Here is a 23,425-nt window from a genome sequence, read left to right as displayed (position 1 = left end):
GCCCTCCTGCTCTTTTGGGGTTTCAGGTGTCCCCCCCAAAAGTGACAGCGCTCATCTGGGTCCCAGGCTGGGAAGCGGTGGCCGGCGCTGGCCAGGCATATGCCCCCGCGCTGCTGGCCCGGTCCTGGTGCCGGTGCCGGTGCCGGTGCCAGGCTGGGGCGGGCTGGCAGGCTGCCCCCATGTCCTCCCAGGCGCCCACCCCCTTGCATCCTCCCTGCCCTGTTTGCAAACGTGGTGGCTTTGCCTTGGATGGACGATCATGTCTGGCAGAGCGGTCTCTTGGTGCCGGTGGTCTCCACAGGGAGATAAAGCGGTGGGGTGAATTCCTGAAGCTCCTCCACCCCTGTCCCCCAGCTGCTCTGCCCTCCCAGTTGCCTGCAGGAACTGGTTACCAGTACGAGTCTGCCAGTTACAAGAAACGGCCGCAGAGGGGATTCAGAGGAGACGACACGTTTTCGGGCTGGGGGAAGGGTGCCACCACCGCCCTGTCGGGGACGGGAGGCTGGCCGTGGCAGGCGTGAGTGCTGAGCTGTTCCCAAGCGAGCGCTTCGCGCGCTTGTACAAGCGACTGGAGGAGGTTAATCACAGGCAAAGCCCAGTGAAGTTTGGTCAGGTCACGGCTTTTCCAAAGGCTTAAAATTTCAGACGTGCAGCAGCCGGCGTCCGGGGCCACGGCTGACCCACACCATCCCGCCGGAGTTAATCATTGCCCTCGGCTCCGGGACCTGCCTGGCTCCAGCAATGGGAACCGTTTCCCCGAAAACACAGGGTGAGGAGCCAGCACATGGGGCCTGGAGGAAACCCAACCTGCCAGGGCGGGTTGGGTTGGGGAGAGCCAGGCCCCCTAACCCTGACTCTGACCCTAACCCAAATCCTAATCCTGGCCCTAACCCTGACCCTGACCCTAACCCAAATCCTAAACCTGGCCCTAACCCTGACCCTGACCCTAACCCAAATCCTAAACCTGGCCCTAACCCTGACCCTGACCCTAACCCAAATCCTAAATCTAACCCTGGCCATAACCCTGACCCTGGCCCTGAAACTAATCTTGACCCTGACCCAAACCCTAATCCTGGCCCTAACACTGACCCGAACTCAAATCGTAATCCTGGCCCTGACTCTGACCCTGACTCTAACCCTAACCCTAATCCTGACCCTGACCCTAACCCAAATCCTAACCCTAACCCTGGCCATAACCCTGACCCTAACCCAAACCCTGGGCCTGATCCTGACTCTAATCTTGACCCTGACCCAAACCCTAACCCTGGCCCTAACACTGACCCGAACTCAAATCCTAACCCTGACCCTGACCCTGACCCTGACCCTGACCCTGACCATTTTATAAGGTAGCTGTTGTGTTTATTGCCCCCTTGGAAGCAACGTGGTCACCCAGAGTGGGGCAACCTGGAGCAGCGGCTGGCGGCCGCTCGGGAGCCCCCCGCTCTCCCCACTCGCCCCGATGGGCCCCGTGCTGCCGTCTGCGCTTGGGGCTGGATGGGACCTGGTCCGCTTCGGTCCCCCAGTCCCAGCTGGGAGGTCCCTGGGGGCTGCTGGTCCAGCCCTGAGCTGCTACGCTAGGAGATGTGGCTGCTGCGTGCTGGGAGCATGTAAATCCCAAATTGCTCCAAATTAAGCCCAGGAATCATGAAACTTGGGGTCTGGTCCCCCTCGCTGAGAGTTAATTCTCCAAAATGGGGCTGGGGGCTATCGGTGCTTTCCCTCCCGCTGCAGAGCTGCCGAAGAAACATGGGTGCTCCTGTCCTTTGGGCGAGTGCCTGCGTTGCAGGGGGAACATCTGAGGGGCATCACAGCTGGGGAGAAAAATTGTATTAAAAAAAAAAAAAAAGGAAAGATGGAAAAACTCAGGAGGAAGGCCTCCTGGGTTTGGCACCGCGTGTTTGGGGGGGCGCCGGGGGCTGGGGGGGCAGCCGGACCCCGGGCCGGTGCCTGCGGTGCTGCGCTCGCTGCTGGTGTTCCTGATGCTGGAAGGGGGGGTTTATATATATATATATATATAAAAAATACTTTCTTGTCCCTGTGGGTGTGTTTTGAAAAGGGGCTTGGGAACAATGAGGATTAACAAGCAGATAGAGAATTAAATGCAGGGTTTGAGTCTTCAAATGTGTGCACATTTCAGAGCGCCTGTTTGTGCCAAGATAAACTCCGTCAGGAATAAACATCGTTTTACATGAAAGGCTAATTACAGATTGGCGCTCCGCGGCCAGGAGGAGGGAATTTTCACCAATTAAAATGGAACTTTTCTGTTTTTCATAAAATTGCTGGATTAAAACGCAGCCAGGGGCTGGTGAGGCGTTCGACAGCGCAGTTGAAGGAGGGGATGCTCGCCCCCGGGACGTGCCTTTCCCCCCCCAGTACTAAAGAGGTCTTGCCAGTTCATTTGGGCAGGAGCTGCGTTAGGGCACTGGTTTTGCCCAAAAGTGGTTGAACCCCAAGGGCCGCCCTCCAGGCGTGCAGCCCCGGGCTCTCACCTCGGGGAGATGGGACATGGGCCACCTTGGTCCAACTCGGAGTCACCCAACATCAGGAGAGATTGGAGGAACGAGATCTCCAGCCTCCTCGAGGGTGTAGGGCATGGAAAGACGCCTGGATGGGACGTGTGGATGGGCGCCCGTGTTGAGATGAAGTTGTTGTGACCGTAGCTCCTATTTGTTGGGTAACTTTAGTGTGTGGTAGGTGAATCATCTCTCAAAAATTGTAAGCCAGAAGGCGATGCAGAGAAGAAAAACCTTCCTGGCCTGCCGAGGGGAGTGCTGGGGAGAAAAATCCAGCCTGGGCACATGGGGGGTTTCAGCTGCAGAGCACATGCTGCCTTGTTGCTTTTGGATGGATTTCACAAGAATTTGCATTTCTGGACCAGGTCTGGAGCCTCCAAGGCCGAGCGGGAGCCGGGCTGCGGACGGGGAGGACGTGATGCAGCTCAGACACGAGCTCGAACGCCATTTTACTCTAACCGGGGTCGAATTTTATGGTTTTGGAATGAAACGATGTGAAATGTGGCTGGGGCTGAGTTTCTCCGAGACGTTCAGCGCACGAACCTCAGGCAAACACCCTGCGCCTGCTGCTTGCCAAGCGAAACCACAGATTTGTCTCCATCTCTACTTAACACGGCCACGGGGCAGCTAAAATTGGGATTTTTTTTCTCACATAAGCTGATATCTGTCACTTAGTGGTTACCGGAGTTGGCCTGGGCATCGTCTCTTAAACGTCCCCTGCATCGTTGAGAGCGAGGGAAAGCAGAGAGGCCCGAACAGGAGATGTGGTGGTTTTTTTAAAGCAAAGTACATTCCCAGCCTGCTCTGCTCTGGTGCCCTGTGCTCCTGAACCAGTTAAAAATTGATTTTTTAAAAGTCTCCTACAGCAAAGACCGGGTGGACTCTTGCTGGGTCTGGTCTCTGAGAAGCTGTTGTGTTATCCATGGTCATGGACCATGCTGTGATGACAGTAGTTGCCAGTTCTCCTACAACATTCACGTTTTTCCTTACTCTGTCCTAATACTGCCACGATCGGGACACTGAAAGGGTCTTTAGTCAGACCTGGCCATGAATAATTCCTCTGAATAATTCCATTTATTCCAATTTTCAGGCTGTTTTGGAATTGTTTTCGAAAGAAGGGAGCGGGGAGAAGTCAGCCAAAGCTGATAAAGGAGGACTTTGTTCTGAAGCTTTAGGGTATGGTACCAAGCAGGGCTTGCTATACAATTAATGAGTTTATCAGGCTTTTAGCTGCATGTGATGCACGGTGGCTGCCGCCACCACCACCTCCCATCCAGAGGAGCCCGGCTGCTCCCCAGCTTTGGTTTGCTGCTCCCCAGTTTGGTTTGCTGCTGTTCCCCAGCTTCGGTTTGCTGCTCCTCAGCTTCGGTTTGCTGCTCCTCAGCTTCGGTTTGCTGCTCTTTAGCTTAGTTTCCCTTCCTGCTGTGCATCGCGGTGGCCTCCTCAGATGTGACTTTGCGTCTGCCTTTATTTAAGCCTTGACCAACCCTCCCCGGGATGTGCTCGGTCCACGGGGAGTGTTGGGCACATGGAGCCGAGCCGTTGGGAGTGCTTCAGGCTTTACTTTGAGTGAGCAAGAGGATGACGCAAATTGCTTTTTAAGGGCGCAAAAGAAAACAGCTGCTTCATTTTCGCTGCAGATGTGCTCCGGGCGGCGCTCATTAGCTCCACGGAGGGGGGGTTACAGCCGTCTGCTTGCCCGCAGTGTCTGCATGGGCAGGGCCACCAGGTTGCTTGGGCTCCCAGGCCACCCGAAAAGGAGCCAGGTAGGGCTGGGAAAGGGCTTTGAAGATGTGTGATGAGGTTTGTCATGCCAGCAGAGCTTCCCTGTCCCGAGAAAGCACAAGTCAAGGAATTACTTATTTCTTGGAGGAGCGGTACAGATGGGGAGATGGAGGTGAGTTACCTTTGGCTGCCCCATCTCTCCTCCGAGAAATGCCAAGGGCCTGGGGGAGGTGACCCTCTGCAGCATGTCCCCGTCCCCTCCAGCGGCCGCCCTGTCCCGGCCGCGCGCGGGAGAAGCCGCGGGAGGCGAGGGAAGACACTTCCTCCAGCGGCGGATCTGAGGTCACCTCCTGATCCTTGATCCCTCCAGCCCGGGGTATGTGGGTCAGCGGGGAAGCACGGCGGAGAGCGACGTCCCTTCCTTCTCTCTCCCTGGAGATTCATTTTTAAAGGAACAAATAGGCTCAGCCGCAAGTACTATGCAGGACGATTTTTTTAATGATGTTTTTTGGAACAATGAGCTAAATACCGGGAGGGTTTGGGTCTGCGTTTCAGAGTGGTGACATTTTCCCCTGTTGTTTCTCACCTTCCTGCGCCCACCTTGCTCTGCTCCGCGGTGCTCAGAAACCTTTTTCTGGAAAGCCTTTCTCAGGAAAATACCGGCAAGGAGAGAGTTTTTCATCCTTTTGGGATGACTTTGCTGAAAAGAAAGCTGGTCTAGTGCGTGGGACCCACCTGGACCGACCCCAGGGGCCCTGCCCACCTCTTGCTGCCATGAACACACAGACACGGTGCTCCCAGCCCCCCGGCCCCTCGCCATTGCCAGCCCCATTGCAGGTCCTGACCCCCACATGCCAGCCCTCCTCTGCCACAGGGTCCCCAGCAGTGGTGTCACCCATTGCCAGGAGGACGTGGTGGCCGAGGCATACCTGGTCCCAGAGCTCCTCCATCATGGGCACAGCTTGATGGTGCAGGGCTGGTGGGCAAACGGGTCACCTCCCCGGTTTTTACTCCATCTTGAGGCCAGAGTGAGCGGTGCTGGGGAGGACAGCTCGGCTCGGCCATGTTATCCACATCTCCTACACCACTGCATCACTGTTCCCTTTGGAGAACTTCAGCCTGTCCGTGTTGAAGGTCACGTTGCTTTGGACCTGCCATAGGCCAACAGTTTGGCTGTCTTTGGTTGGAAGGAGCAATTTGGGGAGCTTTAGCTGGAGCTTTACCCCTTGTGCAATCACGCTGTGGGAGAGCTGCTGGTGGGATGCTCTCCTTGGTCAACCTTTCTCCTCCAGCAAAGGGCTCTTCCCATACCCCAGAGCATCTTCAGGACCATCAGGAAGGTCCCGTCAGCTCTGGAGGAATCCAGGGCTGCGGGTGGCCTGGGCTCGAGTGGCACCTCGGGCTGCCGCCATCCCCCGCCCACTGCCATCCCTGCCGGAGCAAGCAGCGAGGAGCGGGGTGCGTGCACCCGGGGGCCACAGCTCCCCAGCTGCTGCTTTATTGCCTTCAGGAGGGGCTGCAGGTGGGAGCAGGGTGGCATGGACGTGGCTGGTCTCGGCGTAACTTGCAGTGCCAAGCAGGGTCAGCGGAGAGGTGGCTATCGGGGAGGGACGGCACGCGTTGAGCCACGTGCCAGCCCCCAAATCAGAAGTCATCTTCATCAAAAGGAGAGTGCTTTAAATGCCTTTTTTAGCTAAAAAAGCGGTTTCTGAAGCCTTTGGTGTTTCTGTAAAGGCATCCCTTGGAGAGGGGGTTTCTCGGCCATCACCAGCCGGGTCCCACCACGGCAGCTCCAAACCCAGCCCCTTCAGCTGGCACTTCCAGGAGGTGGTTGGACTTACGGCACCTCGAGACTCGATCAAGTCTTAACCTGACTCCTATCCAAATTCTGCACAGCTCTTGAGCTCCTTCCAGCCTCGTCCTCAGCTGGATTCAGTCCATCGTTTCTTTCAGGATCTGCTTGATCGCACCGCGTGGCTGATAAGGCTTCGCGCCTCTTGTGGGGGCTTGTCTTTGTGTGTTTCAATATCTCGCCCAGATTATCAGCCACAGAGGGTTGTGAGGTGTGGCCGGGCTAGGAATTAACCATCTCATCCAAACCCCGTGGAAATCAGAAGCAAAGATTCCCTTCTTTTTTTTTTTTTTTTTCCCCTGTGGGCTTTAAATCAAGTCGTAACTTCTCCAGCATCTGAGGAGCTGCCGAAGGGAAGCCCTGACTCAGGCTGGTTAAGCCCCGTCTGGTTTCCACTGGAGGAATGGCTGCCCCTGCCCTTCAGGTCCAGGAAAGTCCAGGAGAAACATCAATACCCAGATTACCAAAAATAAACCCTTCATCCCCTGGAGCGGGTCCAGGGACTCCGGCTCCGTGTCCGAAGGGGCAGCTTTGGGGCGACACTTCACCTGAACCCCGTTCTTCTTTCCGACCCGTGGTTTTCCAAGCCGTGGCTTTCCTCCGGCCTTCAGGAGATCACCGCCGTCGCGCTGGGGATGAAACGAGGGGGGTGCATTGTGCAATCGCTCTCTGGGGGCTGTTTCGGTGTGAATCACGCTGGGACCGGAGCCGGGGCCGAGGCGGCTTTCTCCTGCCCCCAGATTTTGCCGAGGTTTCCTTCCAGCGCTGGAGCTCGCCCAGCTCTCCCGGCTTCCCGGGGCTTCGCTGGGAAGCGCTGGGAAGACAAAACCCTGCTCTGGAAGTGAGGCTATTGTTCTTACTAATTTTAACTTGATGTTCTTCCCCGAGCCTATTTTTATTCATTGCTTGTGGTAAGCCCTTTCTCTAAGGTAGAGCAATTTGCCACGGGACTCTTTTTTTGTGTTTACCGATTTTAATTGAGTGATATCTCCTTTTTACAAACCCAAAGCTGGAGGAGCTTTTAAGCGCCCGTTGCTGAGCCTCTCGCCCCGGGTTTGCTTTGATCTCCGCAGGTGAGTGTGCATTTTTGGGGCCAGAGATTGATACTGCTTATTTGCATGTAAATCTCCGAGTTATTAAGATCAGAATCTGGCCCTTTAAATTTAATACTTTGCTTTATGCTTTTATTTCCGCGTTTCTTAAAGTAATTTCCAAAAATAACAAACTTCAAACATGACGGGGCCATCTAACGTTTTACTGCCTTGGCTGGAGTAGAAGGAACATTTCTGGAAGTATATTATCCAATTTAATGAGCCTTTCCCATCTTGGCGTTGCTCCCACCCCTCACCCCCTCTCGGAGCTGTTTTGGACGGCTCTTTGGAGCCGTGCCACCTAATCCTATTAGAAGGACTTTCATTACACTGTGCCTTGTGTTTATAACCAAAAAAATCAGCCGGAGAGGGGGGGTCCTCTCCCTCGCCCTCGTCCTTTTGCATTTCGCCTGGTGTCGAGACGAGAGCCCGGCGAGTCCCACGAGGCTCCCGCGCAGCCCTTGCTTTGCTTTTTATTGCTCCGCTCTGCATTTATTAAGGAAGACTTCGGGGTAAATTGGGTCCTTGCGAACTTATAATTAATTTGGAAGGGTCAGCTCTTCCCAGGCTAGCGAGGGCTTCTTTGTGTGGTCCTTTTTGAAAGGCAGCGGTTGGAGAGGCTCTTATATAGCCGGGATTTGCTTTTAATAGGGACCTGGCTATTTTCTGAAAATCTCACGGCTCTTGAAGGACGGGTTGTTATTGTGCGGGGCTGTGCTAAAAGGGGTTGCAGAGCGCTCGGTTTGGGTGCAAAAAAAAAAAACCAACCCAAAAAAAGGAATAAAAAAAGCAAGGAGCGCATGTCCTGGGGTCTGTGCGGGAGAGATCGCGCTCGGTGCCCAGAGCCAGCGCCTGAGGCTGGGAGATGCTCCAGGAGGTCCCCCCGCTTGGGTGCTGGGTAGGGCTAGGGCCCCTTGTCCGTCCGTCCGTCCTGCCCTGCCCCGCGCCCCGCCGAGGGGACCTCTTGCTTCTCCTCAGAGCTGGCAGACTGAGGTTTGTTTCCTTACCACATTGCTTTTCTTGAAAGCCTGCCTTTCCTCCCCAAAATAGTCACAGAAACCATTAAAGAGAGAAGGTGGAGGGCAGGGAGAAGACGACGGGCTGAAATAATCTGCAAATAATAAAAGTTTCTGAAAAAAGACTGCCAGCCAGCCAGTGGTTTTCTCCAGAGGTGGGTCGGAAGGAGGCACGAGATCACGGTCCCGCCTGGGCATCGCCCGGCATGGCCGGGGATGTAATTTAACCTGGCACAACCTTGTGTCTCCCATCAGCTCAGCTGCAAGGAGAAATCCCCGCGGAACGTGGGGCGAGGGGGAGGCGAGGCAGTCCTGGCTCTGGGGAGCGGGGAGCAGTGATGGATGAGGGTGGTACCTGGAAACGCAGAGCCGTAACTCAAGATATGAAATTCTTCATGGCCAAAGCCAGGGAGCAGAGGGCTCGGAGGAGCTCGGGAGGCTTTTGGCCGTGGAGATGTCCCCTGTGGAAGCGGCAACAGTGGAGGCATCATTACACGCACAGCAAGGGCCGTTAGAAAAAAGCGCTGAAAGCTCGGTGCCTTCCCTCGGACACGTAGGAACCCGGCGGAGGGGAGTGAAAGGAAAACCTGGCCGTGCCTCCATCGCACGGCGAACAGCGAGACGCTGCAGACTGCGCCCCGGCCCGGACGCCGGCGGGCAGCGCGGGAGGTAACGGTGTTATTTATGAGCTGCACTGTTAATTAACGGTGGGATGGGGCTGCCTCTCTGCTGAGACCACCTTCAAAGCTGGAGTCGGTCCCTGGTTGTTCTCCTTCTGTTTGATGTCCCACCCTGAGCGTCACCTTTCTTCTCTCTCTCCCCAGCATGGGTCGGCTCCTTGGCCATGGGCATGATTTTTTTCTGCTCTCCCATCGTCAGCATCTTCACCGATCGGATCGGCTGCAGGACCACGGCAGCCTCGGGAGCTGCCATCGCCTTCATCGGACTCCTCTCCAGCTCCTTCACCAAGTAAGGCTACAGAGGGGCCGTCCAGCTCTTCGGCGAGCTCCTCTTCCTCACTGTTCCCTGCAACCCCCCCTGCCTACACATTGCTGCTGCCTTTTGGGGCAAAGCAGGTGGTTTCCATCCAGGTGAGAGGTCTCCTGGCATCCCTACAGCCCACGTGCAGCCCACGTGCGCGCAGCCCGTTTCTCTCCAAATTGAACCAAGTTGCCCTTTTGTCCTTACATAACAAGAGAGTGACTTTTACCTGAGCGAGGGACTTTTTATTTTATGGGATTTCAGCCCTCAGGTCCTTCATTTGATCTTTAAAACAGGCAGCGAGAAGTTGGCGCGCCTCTTGCGGGCAGCTCCAAAGAGACGCTCGTGGACAAAACCTTTCTCCTTTGCAACCAATTTCACATTTGGTACTGAAAGTAAATTAATGCTTAAAATAATATTTGATGGGTTACACCTGGCAAGAGGGAGTTTCCATGCAGGGCAGTCGGGGAAGGGGACGCAAGATGGGGTTTGGAGCAGTTTGTGCTGTTCCCGCGCCGGCTCGGGCGTTCGCGGCAGCACGGGGCGATCGCTGCTCCTCGTTTTCCACGGCTGATCCCGTGCCATGAAGTTCTGCTGGCAGGCGCTCGCCGACGTGCGTTTGGATGGCAGGTGTACCTGATTCGATGTGAGAATCTTTCCAACCCAAGACATTTGCATCTTTGTGGGAGCAAAAAGAGGTCACCTCTGGGGTCCTTTACGCGACACTTGTTAAATGGAGTCTCAAAGGCTCCGTGGAAACACCCTCCAAAGCATCATTTGCCCCAGTTTTTCTGAATAAAAACATTGTTTTGGTTGGATTTCAGTTAAAATCAATATTGGTTTAATTAAAATGCTTCAAGAAGTGGGTTTTTTAAAGCAAATACACACTAGTTTCCCGGAGGGCGACTTGCCTGCGCTGGGCTCCTCCCTGCCCACCCTGCCCGCGCGGGGCGGTGGGACGCCAGCTCCCTTTTACCCTGGTCAACGAGACCCTCATGCTCACCCCAACCCTGGTTCCCTATGTGATGGGTCCCCAGCTGCAGGAGCTCCCCGTTCCACTGGGAGGGGGGAGGCAGCTTCCGAGCCTCCTGGCAAAGCCCCAGGGACTGGGGCCGATGGCAGCCGGGGGACTTGGGGTGCTAAAACCATCTCGGTCAGCAGCACGGGCAGCGGCGTGGAAGGAACCACCCTCTGCGACTTCCTCCGCAGATGCCACCCCTTTGTATTTCAAAAGATAATAGTAACTGGAGAAAGTGCAGTCGGTCCTGAGGGAGGGTATGCCCGGGCTCCGGGCAGGGCGGGTCACAGGTGCTTCCCATGTAATCTTGCTTTCCTTCTAATCAACAAAGCTTGGACTTTCTTCCCCTCCGCCACCGCTATTGTAAAATGTTCGTGCAAAGAAAAAGAGCTCTTGGGACCACATCGCTGCCAGTGGCTTGTTGTGTTGGGCTTCAAAAAAAAATCAAACAGTCCAGGCAGAGAAGAATATTATTTCCAGGAGAGCTGAAATCCCCATTTCCTGCCTTCTCGCTCTCGGTTCACATTCCTTCGGCTGCCTTTTAAGGGAGAAAGGAGCCCCTTTGCAGCTGGACGGCGGCGAGGGAAGCTGCCTTCGTCACGGCCGAGCCGGAGCCGGAGGAAGAGCAGCGGGGCTGCGGGATTTGGCAGCGCTCCATCTGGATGGCGAAGGCCGGTCCCGAAATTCGGAGCTAGCAGCTCCTGCTCCCCCAGAACAATGGAGAAGCTTTATTTGTTTTTGTCCCCCCCTTGCCAGCTCCCCCCGCCGCAGCTGGGGATGACCCACCCAGTGCCGGCTGGGCTACATGCGCCGATGCAAAGGGAGCTGCTGCTGCAAAGGGGGACGCAGCCCGGGTTTGGTGGGCTCAGGCAGGGCTGGATCAAAGCTAATCGATCCTTTATCTCCTGGTTTTTCTAAAATGGGTTTGCTCTGTCCAAAGAGAGGGGCAGCGGCTCCCAGGACTGCACCGAGCTGATCCAAAAAGCCGCTCAGCCAGCGAGCCTGCACGGCAGGACCCCAGCGCCCAGCTCACGCTCGGCGCCTCCTACTCTCAAAATATTGGGAGTTTTGTTAAACAAACTATGCTGAAAAGCAGAGCTCTGGGGAGGGCTGAAGTTTTCTGGATGGGGTCGAGGTGAGGGGTTTCCTCGCTTTGCTGCCTTGCACCGGGGTGTCTTCTGCACTCGTAATCAGCTCGAGTCACCGCAGATCTTGCGCGCCCTCAAGAAGAGAGAAATCCCAGTTGTGTTAAGACTTCACCTTCCCTCCAGTTTTAAGGGAGATGTTTTAGCGTGAGGAATGGGAGATGGTGGCCAGTTCAGCAGGGCTGTCTTCATATGCCCACCCAATGCCCTCCCAGCCCTGCTCTGCTGCACCGCTAAGTGTTCTGGGGGGGTTGAGTCCCTTTTCTTCTGCCTCTCCTTCCCCTCCGCAATTTCTGCACGGTTTCTCCTGCAGAGAGAAATCCCCCAAACCTCTGCCAGCGGGGCTGAACCAGGGCCGTTCCCATTGTGAGCTGTAAGTCAGGGGCAGCCATTGGAGGGAGACCTCCTTGTCCCAGGAGATGACGTTCTCCCTGGGAGACCTCGTTATCCGAGGGAAACGATGCCGCCCTTCCCACCGGAGAGCAGCTGGCTGATTCCCAGCGAGCCGGGTGGGAAATCCTGGCTAAGCAGGATGGCTGAAAGGAGCCCCTGCTCATGCAGGGGTGTCTTAGCGTCAACAGGGAGCAGATGGGGACCACGGCATTTGTCTCCACTTATCCAACACGTCAGCTTAGCTGCAGTACCAAAGCTGGTGTGACCCAGCTGAGACGGCCAGGGCTGGTGCGTGGGAGGTCGGAGACAGCCTGCGTAGCCCAGCTGCTTGCCTGGCTCCTGCGGAGAGGGTTTCTGATGTGGCTTTGTTCTGGAGTAACTGGAAATTGCCTTTCATGACAGTCATTTGTCTTTGAGCCGTTGGGTACAGCAAGCACGTTCTGCTTTCTGCTTGGCTAGCTGAAGAGACGAGTGTGTAATGGAAGAAATGATGTGCTTGTAAACGTTTTCTCAACTTCAAACTGCTCGGTTAGATCTGGGCTGCTGTCTTCTCGCTTGCTTCATGAGCGGTGAGAACGACTCAGTCTTTCACAGGAGTCGTGGACTAAAGACCCCGTTCGTGCAGCATCGCTTACCTGGTGAGGTGCCCAAATGTTTCCATCGCACTCTCCTCCCATGCAGTATTTCGTGGCCGACTTTTGCAGCTGAATGTATTGCACGGGGATGAAGAAAAAATCCTTCATCTGGAGAGAAACGTGACGGGTTATTTGCACCGCCTAACTTTAGGCTCCTTTCTCAGCTGCTTCTGTTGGGAAAACCGAACTGGCGGCTCCTTCCAAGGGCTCTCAGGACTTTCCACCTGTTCTGTAAAGCAGCCACTTCGCTCCCTCCTTGAGTGCAGCCACCAATGTAAGGTACAAATGAAATCTATTAACTGTCTAATTGAAGCTCCCAGAGGAGCTTAAAGAAGAAGAACTTAATTAACCAGCCTGGAGCCTGGGCAGAAACGCAATGTTCCCTTCCTAAGTGCCTAATAACCAGGAGGGTTGGTGCCTTCTGCTTTCAAACACTGGGTGCAGAATGTTTTCAATTAGTCCTTTCAGTGGAAAAAAAATGGATTTCTAGCTAAAAATAACCCACCCTGCCTACCTTAGAAAATCTTGCTTGCTGTAATTTAAAAACCATTCAAGTTAGGTCAGCCTCCCAAGGAGGGCAGGTTGGCTGCTGCCTTCTCCTCTTTGCAGAAAGCACTCTCCAGCTAGACTTCATTTTCCCGAAGGTTTAACGTGCCAGCTGTGAAATGAGGATAATCCTTGCTTTGGCTAGGGAATAAGCTCCTCGAGGTCAGACTGTCTGTGTAGCACCTGTGGCATGGGAGACCTGGGTCTTGACTCCAGGTTTTGCAGGACCACGGAGGAGAAGGCTTCCTTACCTCTCTGTAACGTAACCACCTCGTGGGTTTTTTTTCCCCCTAGGTCTCTGGAAGTTCGTTATTTCACATATGGGATCCTCTTCGGCTGCGGCAGCTCCTTCGCCTTCCAGCCCTCGCTGGTCATCCTTGGTCACTACTTCAAGCGCCGCCTTGGCTTGGCCAACGGCATCGTGGCCGGCGGCAGCTGCCTCATCTCCGTGCCGCTCCCGTTCTTCCTGAAGATGGTCGGGAAGGCCATTGGGCTGGCGCATACTTTCCAAGTACTCAGTGCCTTAATGCTCATCCAGATATTCTTGTCCCTGACCTATCGGCCCATCTTGCCGCCTTCTTGTGACTCTCAGCACGATGGGCAGGACAAGCTGGGCAGCCGGAGCATGCGGCAGCAGTGCTGGTCCCAGACGCGCAAGTATTTCAACTTGAGGGTTTTCCGGAGAAAGACCTATCGGATTTGGGCCTTTGGGATCGCTACTGCTGTCCTGGGATATCTCGTACCTTACATGAACCTGGTAAGAGCCTTGGCTGGGCCTGGAAGGGGAGGGAGGTCCCTTTGCCCAGAGTGAAAGGGCTCCTCCGTGCAAGCGAGGAGGAGGTGGGAAGGTGGAGATGGGCAGCAGGGACAGAGCCACCAAAAGCCTTGAAGCTAAGAAACTGCTGCAGGCACGTCTTGTAAACAGGAATAGTGATGGGAGGAGACGGCTTTTTAATGGTCCTGTGTGTCCTCTGCACCAGGGTGGGCAGAGCAGTCGCTTCCCGCGGCTCCCGAGGACAAGCATGGGTAACAGGAGAGGAGGGGGCTGTTGGGTTTGGGGTGGGCGGAGGTGGTGTGTGCAGGTCAGCGTGGTGTGGACATGAGGGTCCCACAACCACCCCCAAAGGCACGAACCCTCTGCGGGAAGTCTTGTCCCTTTTTGGGATATGAGAGTGTTCACATCCTTGCGTCCTTCCCTCCATCCTAGGTAAAATACGTGGAGAAGCGATTTCAAGAAACCAAAAAGGACTGGATCCTCCTGGTTTGCCTCGGAGCCATGTCAGGGCTGGGGCGCTTGGTTTCAGGCCGCATTGGCGACTGCATTCCCGGGCTGAAGAAGATTTACCTGCAGGTACGTTGCGTCCGACCCTCGGCATAGCTGCTGGCTAACCAGTGGTGGTCAGGGGATAGCATCTCTACATCAGTATCGACACTGCTTAGTAACTGTCAACAACGGATCGCAAATCCTTTACGACCATTACCTATCAACCTTGTCTGCTGTTAGGGAAGAAAATTTATTATAGAAAGGTGTACGGAGAAGTTGCACACTTGACCTGAGGTCTCGGTGTCCGTTCAGCAATCAGCCTCTGTGGTCCCAACTCTTCCCAAACTGCTGGACACCCTCTCACCTTCTTGTGGTTTTTGAAAAACAAACTGCTGAAATCTAGCAGCTAATCCAGCAGATAATCCCTCCTAAAGCTTCTTAGAAGGTTATTCTTAAGGGCCTCTTCGAGACGAGAGCAGAAGATGGGTGGCAGCCAGAGGAGGGGGCGATGTCATTGACCTGTTCAATGTCATCTTCATGGCACTTCCTGCTGCCCATCCCCACCCACCCTGCACCCCAGTGACGTGCCCACTTTTGTCTCCCCAGGTTGCGTCCTTCATGCTGTTGGGCATCCTGTGCATGATGATCCCCCAGTGCCAAGGGTTCGAGGGCGTCATTGTCATCTGCCTCTTCCTCGGCCTTTGCGATGGCTTCTTCACCACCATCATGGCCCCCATTGCCTTCGAGCTGGTGGGGCCCATGCAGGCGTCCCAGGCCATAGGGTACCTCATGGGGCTGATGGCTGTGCCCATGACCGCGGGTACGCCGATAGCAGGTTGGTAGAGCCGCGGTGCCGGACCTGGACCCAGCTGTTGGGAGGGAGCAGATGCGTGTAGCGGCTTTCACCCGTGGTGATACTTTGCCGTGAGAGCAGACATACGGTTTTCAATTTTCTTGGCTTATCGTGTCACATGGGGGTGGAAGTATGGGGGTAGCATCACTCCATGCTACATCCTGGAGCATCTCGGGGCCTTTCTCCGGGCTGATGAAAGGTAACCAGTGGGGGAACAGTGAGAGCAACCCAAGATCACATTAACTGATTTCTCTTTGAAGCCGTGCTAAAAATTGGCAGATACGAGTTTTCTAAAAGCCCTTTTAGATATCTGGGGACCGATTGCTAATCGGTAAGTGCAGCCCCTGGATTGTTGAATCAAAGTTAGAGATGGAGACACCCGAGCCTCTGTCTTCCCAAGACTTGGGTATTGTTTAAGCGTAGTAATAACCGCAGCGTCCTCAACAGCGAGCAACTTTGCCAAAGCTGACCCTTGAACAGCAGAACGTCTGCATCAGCAATCGCTAAGCTAAAGCTGTCTAAGCGCCTCTGATCTTTCTGCCTCTGGGAGCAAAATTGAGTTTAATGAAGGAACGTGGGGCTTGCAGACATCTCGCCGTTAGGGAGCTGCTGCAGGACCCCCTGCGTCGGGCTTGCTAGGCACAGGGCTGGGTGAAGGGGCTCATTTCATGGATGTAAGCAAGGGTCTACGCAGGAGAAAACTCAGAGGGGTTTTTCCAGTGCCGATAAATGGCGATGCGTTATTCTCCAAGGATGCCCAGCTGTGTCAGAACTTGCCGAACTAACAAGTGCGGAACCTCATTGGTTTTTAAGGGATCGGTTATTGTTTGTAACTGGCAGCATTTTCAGCGGACGTCACCATGTAGATAAAATATCTGTAAGCAACACAGGGCTTCCAGATGGAGGCAATCTGCAGAGGAACAGCCCCTGCCCGCTTTTCCTATTAGCTCCCGGCCGGCAAGGCGCTGGGAAGAGCCACCCGAAGTGTTTGGTTGTTTAACACTGTCTCCGCTCGCATTTGGGATTGTCTGGGACGGGTCTGATGGTGTCCTGTTCTGGTTAAATAGGAAGGACGGCTGAGGCTTTCCTTCTTGGCTTCCTTGCAACACAATGTTGGCTGCGCCCATCCTTTAATCCAACACGTAAAAACTCCAAGGAATGCAATGGAAAAAAAGATTGGTTTAAAAACCCAAATCTCCCCAAATCTGGTGGTTGAAGCAAGCTGCAGCTCTCACTCGAGGGAGGAGACAAGTCGGTCATTAGACTGACGCGGCTATAACCGTCGTTGTTCTTCTCTTTCAGGATACCTCAATGATTATTTTGGGAATTACGATGCAGCCTTTTATTTTGCCGGAGTCCCTCCCATCATCGGCGGCTTGGTGCTCTCCGTCGTCCCGCTGGTCCATCAGAGGATGCTGAAGAAGCAGCGCCTGGATTCCGGCAAAGACAAGATGCTGGCCTCGGAGACGGTGGTGAACGGGGAGCTGCTGCCGGGCTGTCCTGCCTCCGAAGCACACATGTAACGCCTCCGCTCGCCGACACTGTCGCCACCAGCAGCCTCTCCGTAGCCCAAGCACAGGCCCTTTTCTAGACGGACCATAATTCTCAATGATCGCAGATGCACTATGTTTGTAAAGGAAAAAAAAGAAAAACCAAACCCCACAAAAAGTTCTTCTAGTTAAAGGCTTTTAACTAGCAGAAACGCTCTTTTTCGGGACAGTTGTGATTTCAAAGCCGCCTTTTTTTTTTTTTCCCTCTAACCATTTTTCTAAGAACTCTCACCAGGATTCAAACTTGATCGATCTCCCGCTCCTCTCCCCCGTTTTCTGTACGTCACGACAGAGGTTTACAGCTAATAAATGCCTTTTTAAAGCAGGCCACAGATGGAGCTTGTTGAACCTTGCAGCTGCCCGTCCTTCTCCTCCGGTGTCACGGTGTCACTCGGGCGTCACGTCCAAGCGAGACGGCCCCCTCCCCGCCCAGCGCCAGGGGCTGGTTTGGAGCCAGCAGAGCTGAAGGAGGAAACGCTGCTTTAGTCAATGCACAAACCAAATAAATGGTCGGCGAGTCCCGCTTTAATCTTCTTCTCTCCCACACACCCAGGGAGCTGCAGCTGGGGCGATGGGGAGCTCGGCCGGCTCCGGTCCTGCCGCCCTCATCGAACGGAGCCACGCGGGAGCACCCCCTTCCTGCAAAATATGCCTTAAAAATGCGCGGACAAGACCAGCAAGTCCCTCGGCCACTTTCCACCTCCGTTTTCTCGCCCAGCGACTAACGATTGGGTTTTTGAGGTGCAGAAGAGAGGGGCAGCTGCCAGCGCAGCCCACGGCGGCCGGCTCTGCAAGGCGAAAACCGTGGGCAAGCTGCCGAGACGGGCACTTCGGAGGCACGCAGGGTCGGGACAGAGCTCCATGTGGCATGGGTCCACTCCCTGCCGGGAGGCGGCTTCCCTGCGCCCAGGGATGCAGGGATGCAGCCGGCTCGGGGCCCGGGGGCAGCCACGGACGCGGGATGCAGCTGGCTCCGGGCACAGGCTGCCACCGCTCTTTTTTGGGGCCAGTTGTGTATTATGCAGCAATAACCACCAGTCAATCTTGGCAGGGGAAGCCCGGTGTTTCCAAAGGGTTTAAAAGCCCTGGCAGCGTTTTAACTCGTAGCGTGTGCATTGCCGTGCGGAGCCGGTGCAGGGTCAGTGCCGTCCCCGGGGGGAGAGGGAGAGAGCTCAAGAAAATAGCAGAGCCATGGGTACCCACCGCACAGAGCGAAGGCAGAGCTCAGCCTTGTGTAGAAATTCATCATCTCCGGGCGTCGCTAATGAGCGTGGCACGGTGCAAGGTGCCCCGGTGGGTCCCCGTGCAAATGAGGTGCCGGCTGGGACCCAGGTACCTTTTCCTGGGAATAATAACCCAGGAGAGAGCAAGAAACAAAGCTCGCATTTATCCTGGCTGCAAAACCATCCTTCATTGGATTTTCATTTTATTCACCTGCCATTAAAAAAATGAGAAGCCTAAAGAGGGACGCGTGCCGTGGGAATCGTCCCTCGGTCCCCGGGCGAGTGTGCGGGTTTGTAACACCAAGACGAATCTTTGCTGTGGAAACTTGGTTTCAGTGGAGGCCCCCCTCCCGCGGGCAGCGGCGGGACCTTTGTATATAGGCTCAGGATCCTGCATGCCCCTCTGGCCCTGTTTTTAATCCACGTTGGCTAATGCATTATAAGGTCTTGTGGCTCTTCTGTCCCCGTCCGAGCTGGAAAATTAACTGGTGTGTTGTGACGTGTCTGTGTATGACTATAAACCGAGATGTCCGTTTGTCTCTTTCTTCGATACGCTTTTCCGTGATTGTTATTACCCTTCGTTGCCCGTATGGCATCGTCTGCTACGGCTCTGCCGACCCATCGCTTGGTTTAGGAAGCCACGGGAGGAGCTGCAGCGGGAGGCAGGGCGCGCGTACACCCTTGCTCCGGCGCCGGTGGGATCTGCCAGGCTTAGCCGAGGCAAGGCAGGAAAGTGATGCTTTTCAGGCGGGAGCATTGGCAGTGGGGCATCTTCAAAGCCGTCTGACAGCGGAAGGAAAGAAATACGTTGCATCGTGACTCCTTTTGTGAGTTTTGGGGCTTTTATTCACATTTGAGGTCAATGAAGTTCGTTAAATCTTATTTTTGATCTTAATGCCCCCCAAAGGAGAGCTTATGAGGGATTTGAATTCAAGAAGTAGCTTCTTCAGACCAAGAAGAGGACGAGCAGAGCTGCCTCAAACCCACGTCTGGCCCGAGCGAGCGGCTGCGCCGATGACTGCACCCAGCTTTGCCTGAGACTTCGTGGTGGTAAAACCTCTCTGGCTCATAAGGCCGTTTATGGTTCAAATCCCAAAGTTCTACAGATTTCCACTTGCCTTAAACGCTCCACTTGCCTGCGAAGGTCTTTGCCCCGGGACAAGCCTGCATTTGGTGCCATGGGTGCTTAACGCTGCGGCGGCATCGGACCAGCTCGGGGGCCAGTTCTCGTCCCAGGAGGGATGGTGGTACCCACGTTCATCCCCCCTAAATTTTGGTCTTTGTCCACGGCTCTTGTTATCTACCGTCTAGGAGATGTCGAGCGATGAGGTGCATTCACAGGCCACCCCAGTTTGGTCGAAAGAATCCACCCCTCATCCTATCCCGGACCAATGTCTGGTACCAGCCTCCCAAACCCACCCTCAGCATCTTTGTCTGGTCGAGATCCGGCCCTTGGTCAAGACGAGGGCAAATTCTGCAGCGGGGAAGGGATGTTTGAACAACAGCGATGAAAGGTTCCCCTCGTCGGCAAACACGGATGGGGACGGGAAGGGCAAAGGTTGGAGTAGTCTGTCAACATAAAGGGGAGTCTTTTGGGGTTGGTTTGTCAGCTAAATGCTGCTGCTGTGGCTCTAGTTTGTCCCTTGAGTATCGGGCAGCTTGCAGGAATTTTTGCAGGCTCGTGGCGTGTGAGAGGTGGGGTTGTAGCGATCTGAGCGTCTATAAACAGGGAAAAATTACATTGGTCTCCGAAACGTCCTTTTGGCCTGTTGTAGTCTGGTGCTGTGACGCCAGGTAGGTCCCTACCTGTGGCAAAAGCTTCACCCTAAAACCCCTCCATCGGGATCCGCTCATCCTGGCCCCGCACACCCGTGACCGCTTCTGGGCGGGCGAGGGCTGAGCGAGAGGCAACATTCACGGCGAAAACTACCTTTTACTCAGTTTTCTAATTAAAAAAAAACCAACAAACCCAAACTTCTCCCTCCCCTGCGAGTGCCGGGCTGTGATTCCTGCCCCGCTCCCTCGCTCCGGGAGGGGAAGGTGGAGCCCAACACTCCGGGCTTGGCTGTTTTGGGAGCCAGCGAGGGCACGGGAGCGGGTCGAGTCCCTTGGTGATGGGAAGGGGGTGGAAGGGAGCGGGAAGGGAGCAGCTTCGCGCCGTGCCCGGGGTGTTTGGAGAGCCGCGGGCGCGCGCGTAGCCTTATGTAAGTGTACAGCGAGCGCGGGACGTGTCCCGGCAGCGCCCTGCTCGGGGCTTGGCTGGGGCCGCCTTTCTAAATCTTTAGCTTGAGGGTGTTCAAAACCAAGTTGTTGTCTTTTCTTCTTTTTTTTTTTTTTAACTTTTTTTTTTTGCTGCTACAGAGCGAGGCGCCGGGTTTAACTCCTCTCGCTCTGGCTGAGGGATGGAGCGGGACAGCCGAGCGGGAAGGGTTCAGGGGGTGGTTGGGTTTTCCAGCCTTTCCGGGCTGCCGCGGCCGTGGGAAGGCTGGCAGGGCAGCGGTGCCGGAGCTGCCCGGGAAGTGCCATGATTCATGGCTTAGAGCTTTTCTGAGCCGTGAAACAAAGCTGGAACCGTCTGCGTTGCGGTGTGCCCTGTCCCGAGGTCCTGCGGCCGGGGAGATGGACGTTCCTAAGTCACATACAGCTGAGATTTTACAAATTCAGGCTCCTCGTTGGCTGGATTTGAGGTTTCCTAACACTTCCCTGCTGTGGGAGCTGTGGGAAGGCCACATGCTAATTGCCATCAAAGCTTGAGGGCTTTTGCAGGTCTGCTGCGGTACCGTGGGGCTTGGGGACCCCCGCCCCAGTTTCAAGCTGTTTTGGCTCTGCCTCCCACCATCGTGGTGGGTTGGGGCTGCCAGTTTGGCCACGCCGGCAGTCGAGGAGCTTCGTAACCCTCCGGGCTGAGCTGCCGGGTCCGGAGGAGCTGGGAGAAGGAGGTGGCCTGCAGTCGGGCAAGGACATTCCTGCCCTTCCGTGCGTGACGGTGCCCCGGGAGCATTTTGCACGCGATGGAGGGTCTCTTTTGGCGTTGGTACGTTGGTGCTAAGAGCGATTTGCTCTGGGCAGCCTGATTTGGTGCTGAGGATCTCATCTACGCTTGCTCAGATCACTCTGGTTCAGCATCTCGGGAGGCTTAGGGTGGATTTTAACCCTGGCTGACATCTGCTTCTATATGTGGCCATACAGTCCTCAGAGTAACAACCTGCATAAAGGTGAACTTGGACCAGATCCTCTGGACGCAGGGGGGGACAGATCCATCTAAGACCCTCGCCATCCCTCCATCCTTCGCTGCAAACCGTTACTGGGTTTTCATGTGCTTCTGCACCCAACAGAGTTTTGTTTGGGGGTTACCTTGGTTATTTTAACTTCAACAATTTTCACGCTGGCAGAGTTTGCTTCTCCTTATCCAGCTGGAAGCAGAAAACCGGAATGACTTTGAAAGCCCCGGCTCCTTTGCCAAGGCGAGCGGGGCAGCCCCTTCCCACCGCCTTTCTACCGCGAAAACCCGCGCGTGGGCAGCTCTTTCGGGCGCTTTTGTTTAAATCTCAGCCGCCCTTGTAACCTTTGGGGAGAACGATGTGATTAACTAGCGCTCCTCAAATATCCTCCAACGTCCTCTGCCCAGCGGGGACGGAGCTGGCACCGTAGAGGGGCTCCACCGGCAAGCAACGAACCGAAATAAAGCTGTTTCCCTTCTTTTCGAAAGCCCTTGGAAGGAAAGCGGAGGTGGGGATGGATGGAGCTGCCATCCCCGTGCAGCTCCGAGTGGGCTTTGCGGCTGAGCCCCGGGGGCGGCCGCAGGGGTGACCCTCCCCGTGGCTCCGGGCGCTTTATCAGCTTGGCACGGCGGCTCCGTGGACTTTAGTCCTGGCGACAGCGAGGTGATTGCTGGGCTTTGGCGGGTTCATCCTGCACAACCCCTTTCGGGGCTGTTTTGTTGTTTTATTTTTGCAAACGTTGCAATGCCCTCAGTGCTCCCACCAAGGACGGACGCTGCGGCTGCCCCCGCGTCTCCTCTTCCCACCACAGCCCTGCCGGCAAAACACCGGCGCCGCCGATCGCGGGGCTTGGGTCCCCGCTCCTGGCAGAGGCGAGGCAGGAGAGGAAAGACACACGATCCCTCCCGTTTTCTGCAAAACAGAAGGAGGTTTCGTACCTCCAGAGTTTCTCCTTTTTTTGTAACATACTTCCCAGCGCTCACCCTACGTCCACCTCCGACCGTCAAGGCAAGCGTAGCTCTTAACCGTAGCGTTAGAGGCAAGACTTAGTGTCTATTTTACTAAAGAATGAAGCTTTTTTTTTTTTTTTTGTACATTTTTAATCGTGGCGTGTAGGACGAGTTGTTTACTGGAGCAGGTTTCTGGCGTAGCGTTGATGCTCCGCTTCTGGTCGGTGACGGCCAGCTTGCCTGAATGCAGTTGGGTTTTTGGCTGCCGAGTGCATTCAATCCAATCATTTCGGAAAAGGACACGACTTCTCGAGGCCTGAACTTTCCCAGCATATCCTGTGTCAGCCAGTTGAACCCATTAAAGCAGGAGACAGGACTTTTTTGGGGAGGCTGAGGGCAATTAGGAAATTACCCTGCTCTCCCTCCCCTGCCCTGAAATCCAGCAGGACGAAACCTGCTTTCGCATGGGTGGATTTTGGAGCCGACTCCACATAAGAGCACCGGGGCGGAGGCTTGAATTTTGGCCGTTTCGGGTAATTCATAAGACAGCTTGTTTTTAAAGCAGGACCTCCAAGCCTGTCGCCATCACCCCCCGTTAGCGGATCCCGATGCCGAGCCTTTCTCCAGCCCTGCCGCTCTCCAGGGCCGTCGCGGTCGGCATCGGCTCCATCGCTGATGGAAAAAATCCTGCCCAGGGGTTTTTGGGGAGGGATGCATTGCCTTGCCCTGCCGATGTGCTGGTAACGCTCACCCTCGCGGGGCCTGTACCCACTAGAAAGGCTCAATAAAAGGCTGCAAGCACCGTTGGTAGCTTTGCAACCCCTTTTTTTTCCAAACCGGGTCCTGCGAGTGCCCGGGGCTGCCCTGGGCAGACGGGCAGGGCCAGCGGCCTGAGAGCAGCCGCTCAATTCGATGCAGAAATCAGACCCTGAAGTCTAAAATTATTTCTTTTTTTTTTTGGACATCTGCTCCTTGTAAGCGATTTATATTCCCTTAAAATTTTGTATCCGGAAGTAAAGTATTTGAATGTGTGTCTTAAAAGTATGGCTATCCTTTCAAAATGTGAATTTCTGATTGTTGGTATACAAAAAAACCCCACACCTACCCCATATTAGCACAGTTTTGTAATTAATGTTTTATGAATGTTGTTTAAAAAAAAAATTGTGTAGAATAAAACCAGTTTAAAAAGAAAAGGGGTTTGTGCCTGTGTCTCCCCAGGGTTCCTCTCCCCGTGGCCGGGTGCGGGCGCTGATCCCCCGGCAGCTTTCCCGGCGGCTGCCGACCCTCCGCCCGGTCCCTGCCCAGGACGGCGAAAGAAAAGGGGCTGGAGAGGTGGCAGCTGAACACGGGGATTATTTTTATCAAGTCTTTTGTACAGCTTGAGGAGAGGCTGTGCCCAGGTCCCGGTACCTAGCGGGGGAGAAGAGACGCGACGCAGAAGGGTGAAAG

At 55.0% G+C, this 23,425-nt stretch overlaps 1 protein-coding gene across 1 annotated transcript in view; it reads left to right on the top strand.

Moving 5' to 3' along the window:
• Nucleotides 1-23,169, top strand: part of SLC16A2 (solute carrier family 16 member 2) — a 40,918-nt gene extending 17,749 nt beyond the window's left edge. The window contains exons 2-6 of the mRNA XM_075162489.1: nt 9,022-9,166; nt 13,210-13,672; nt 14,123-14,266; nt 14,786-15,014; nt 16,335-23,169. Of these exons, the coding sequence (XP_075018590.1) occupies nt 9,022-9,166; nt 13,210-13,672; nt 14,123-14,266; nt 14,786-15,014; nt 16,335-16,555 (1,202 nt within the window). The 3' untranslated portion in view covers nt 16,556-23,169. The remainder of the gene's footprint in view (nt 1-9,021; nt 9,167-13,209; nt 13,673-14,122; nt 14,267-14,785; nt 15,015-16,334) is intronic.
• The last annotated feature ends 256 nt before the right edge of the window (nt 23,170-23,425 follow it).

The sequence above is a fragment of the Calonectris borealis genome, chromosome 13, assembly GCF_964195595.1.
Source record: "Calonectris borealis chromosome 13, bCalBor7.hap1.2, whole genome shotgun sequence".
Lineage (NCBI taxonomy): Eukaryota > Metazoa > Chordata > Aves > Procellariiformes > Procellariidae > Calonectris > Calonectris borealis.
Note: the sequence above shows the minus strand (reverse complement) of the source record. Positions and strands in the feature narration are given on the sequence as shown.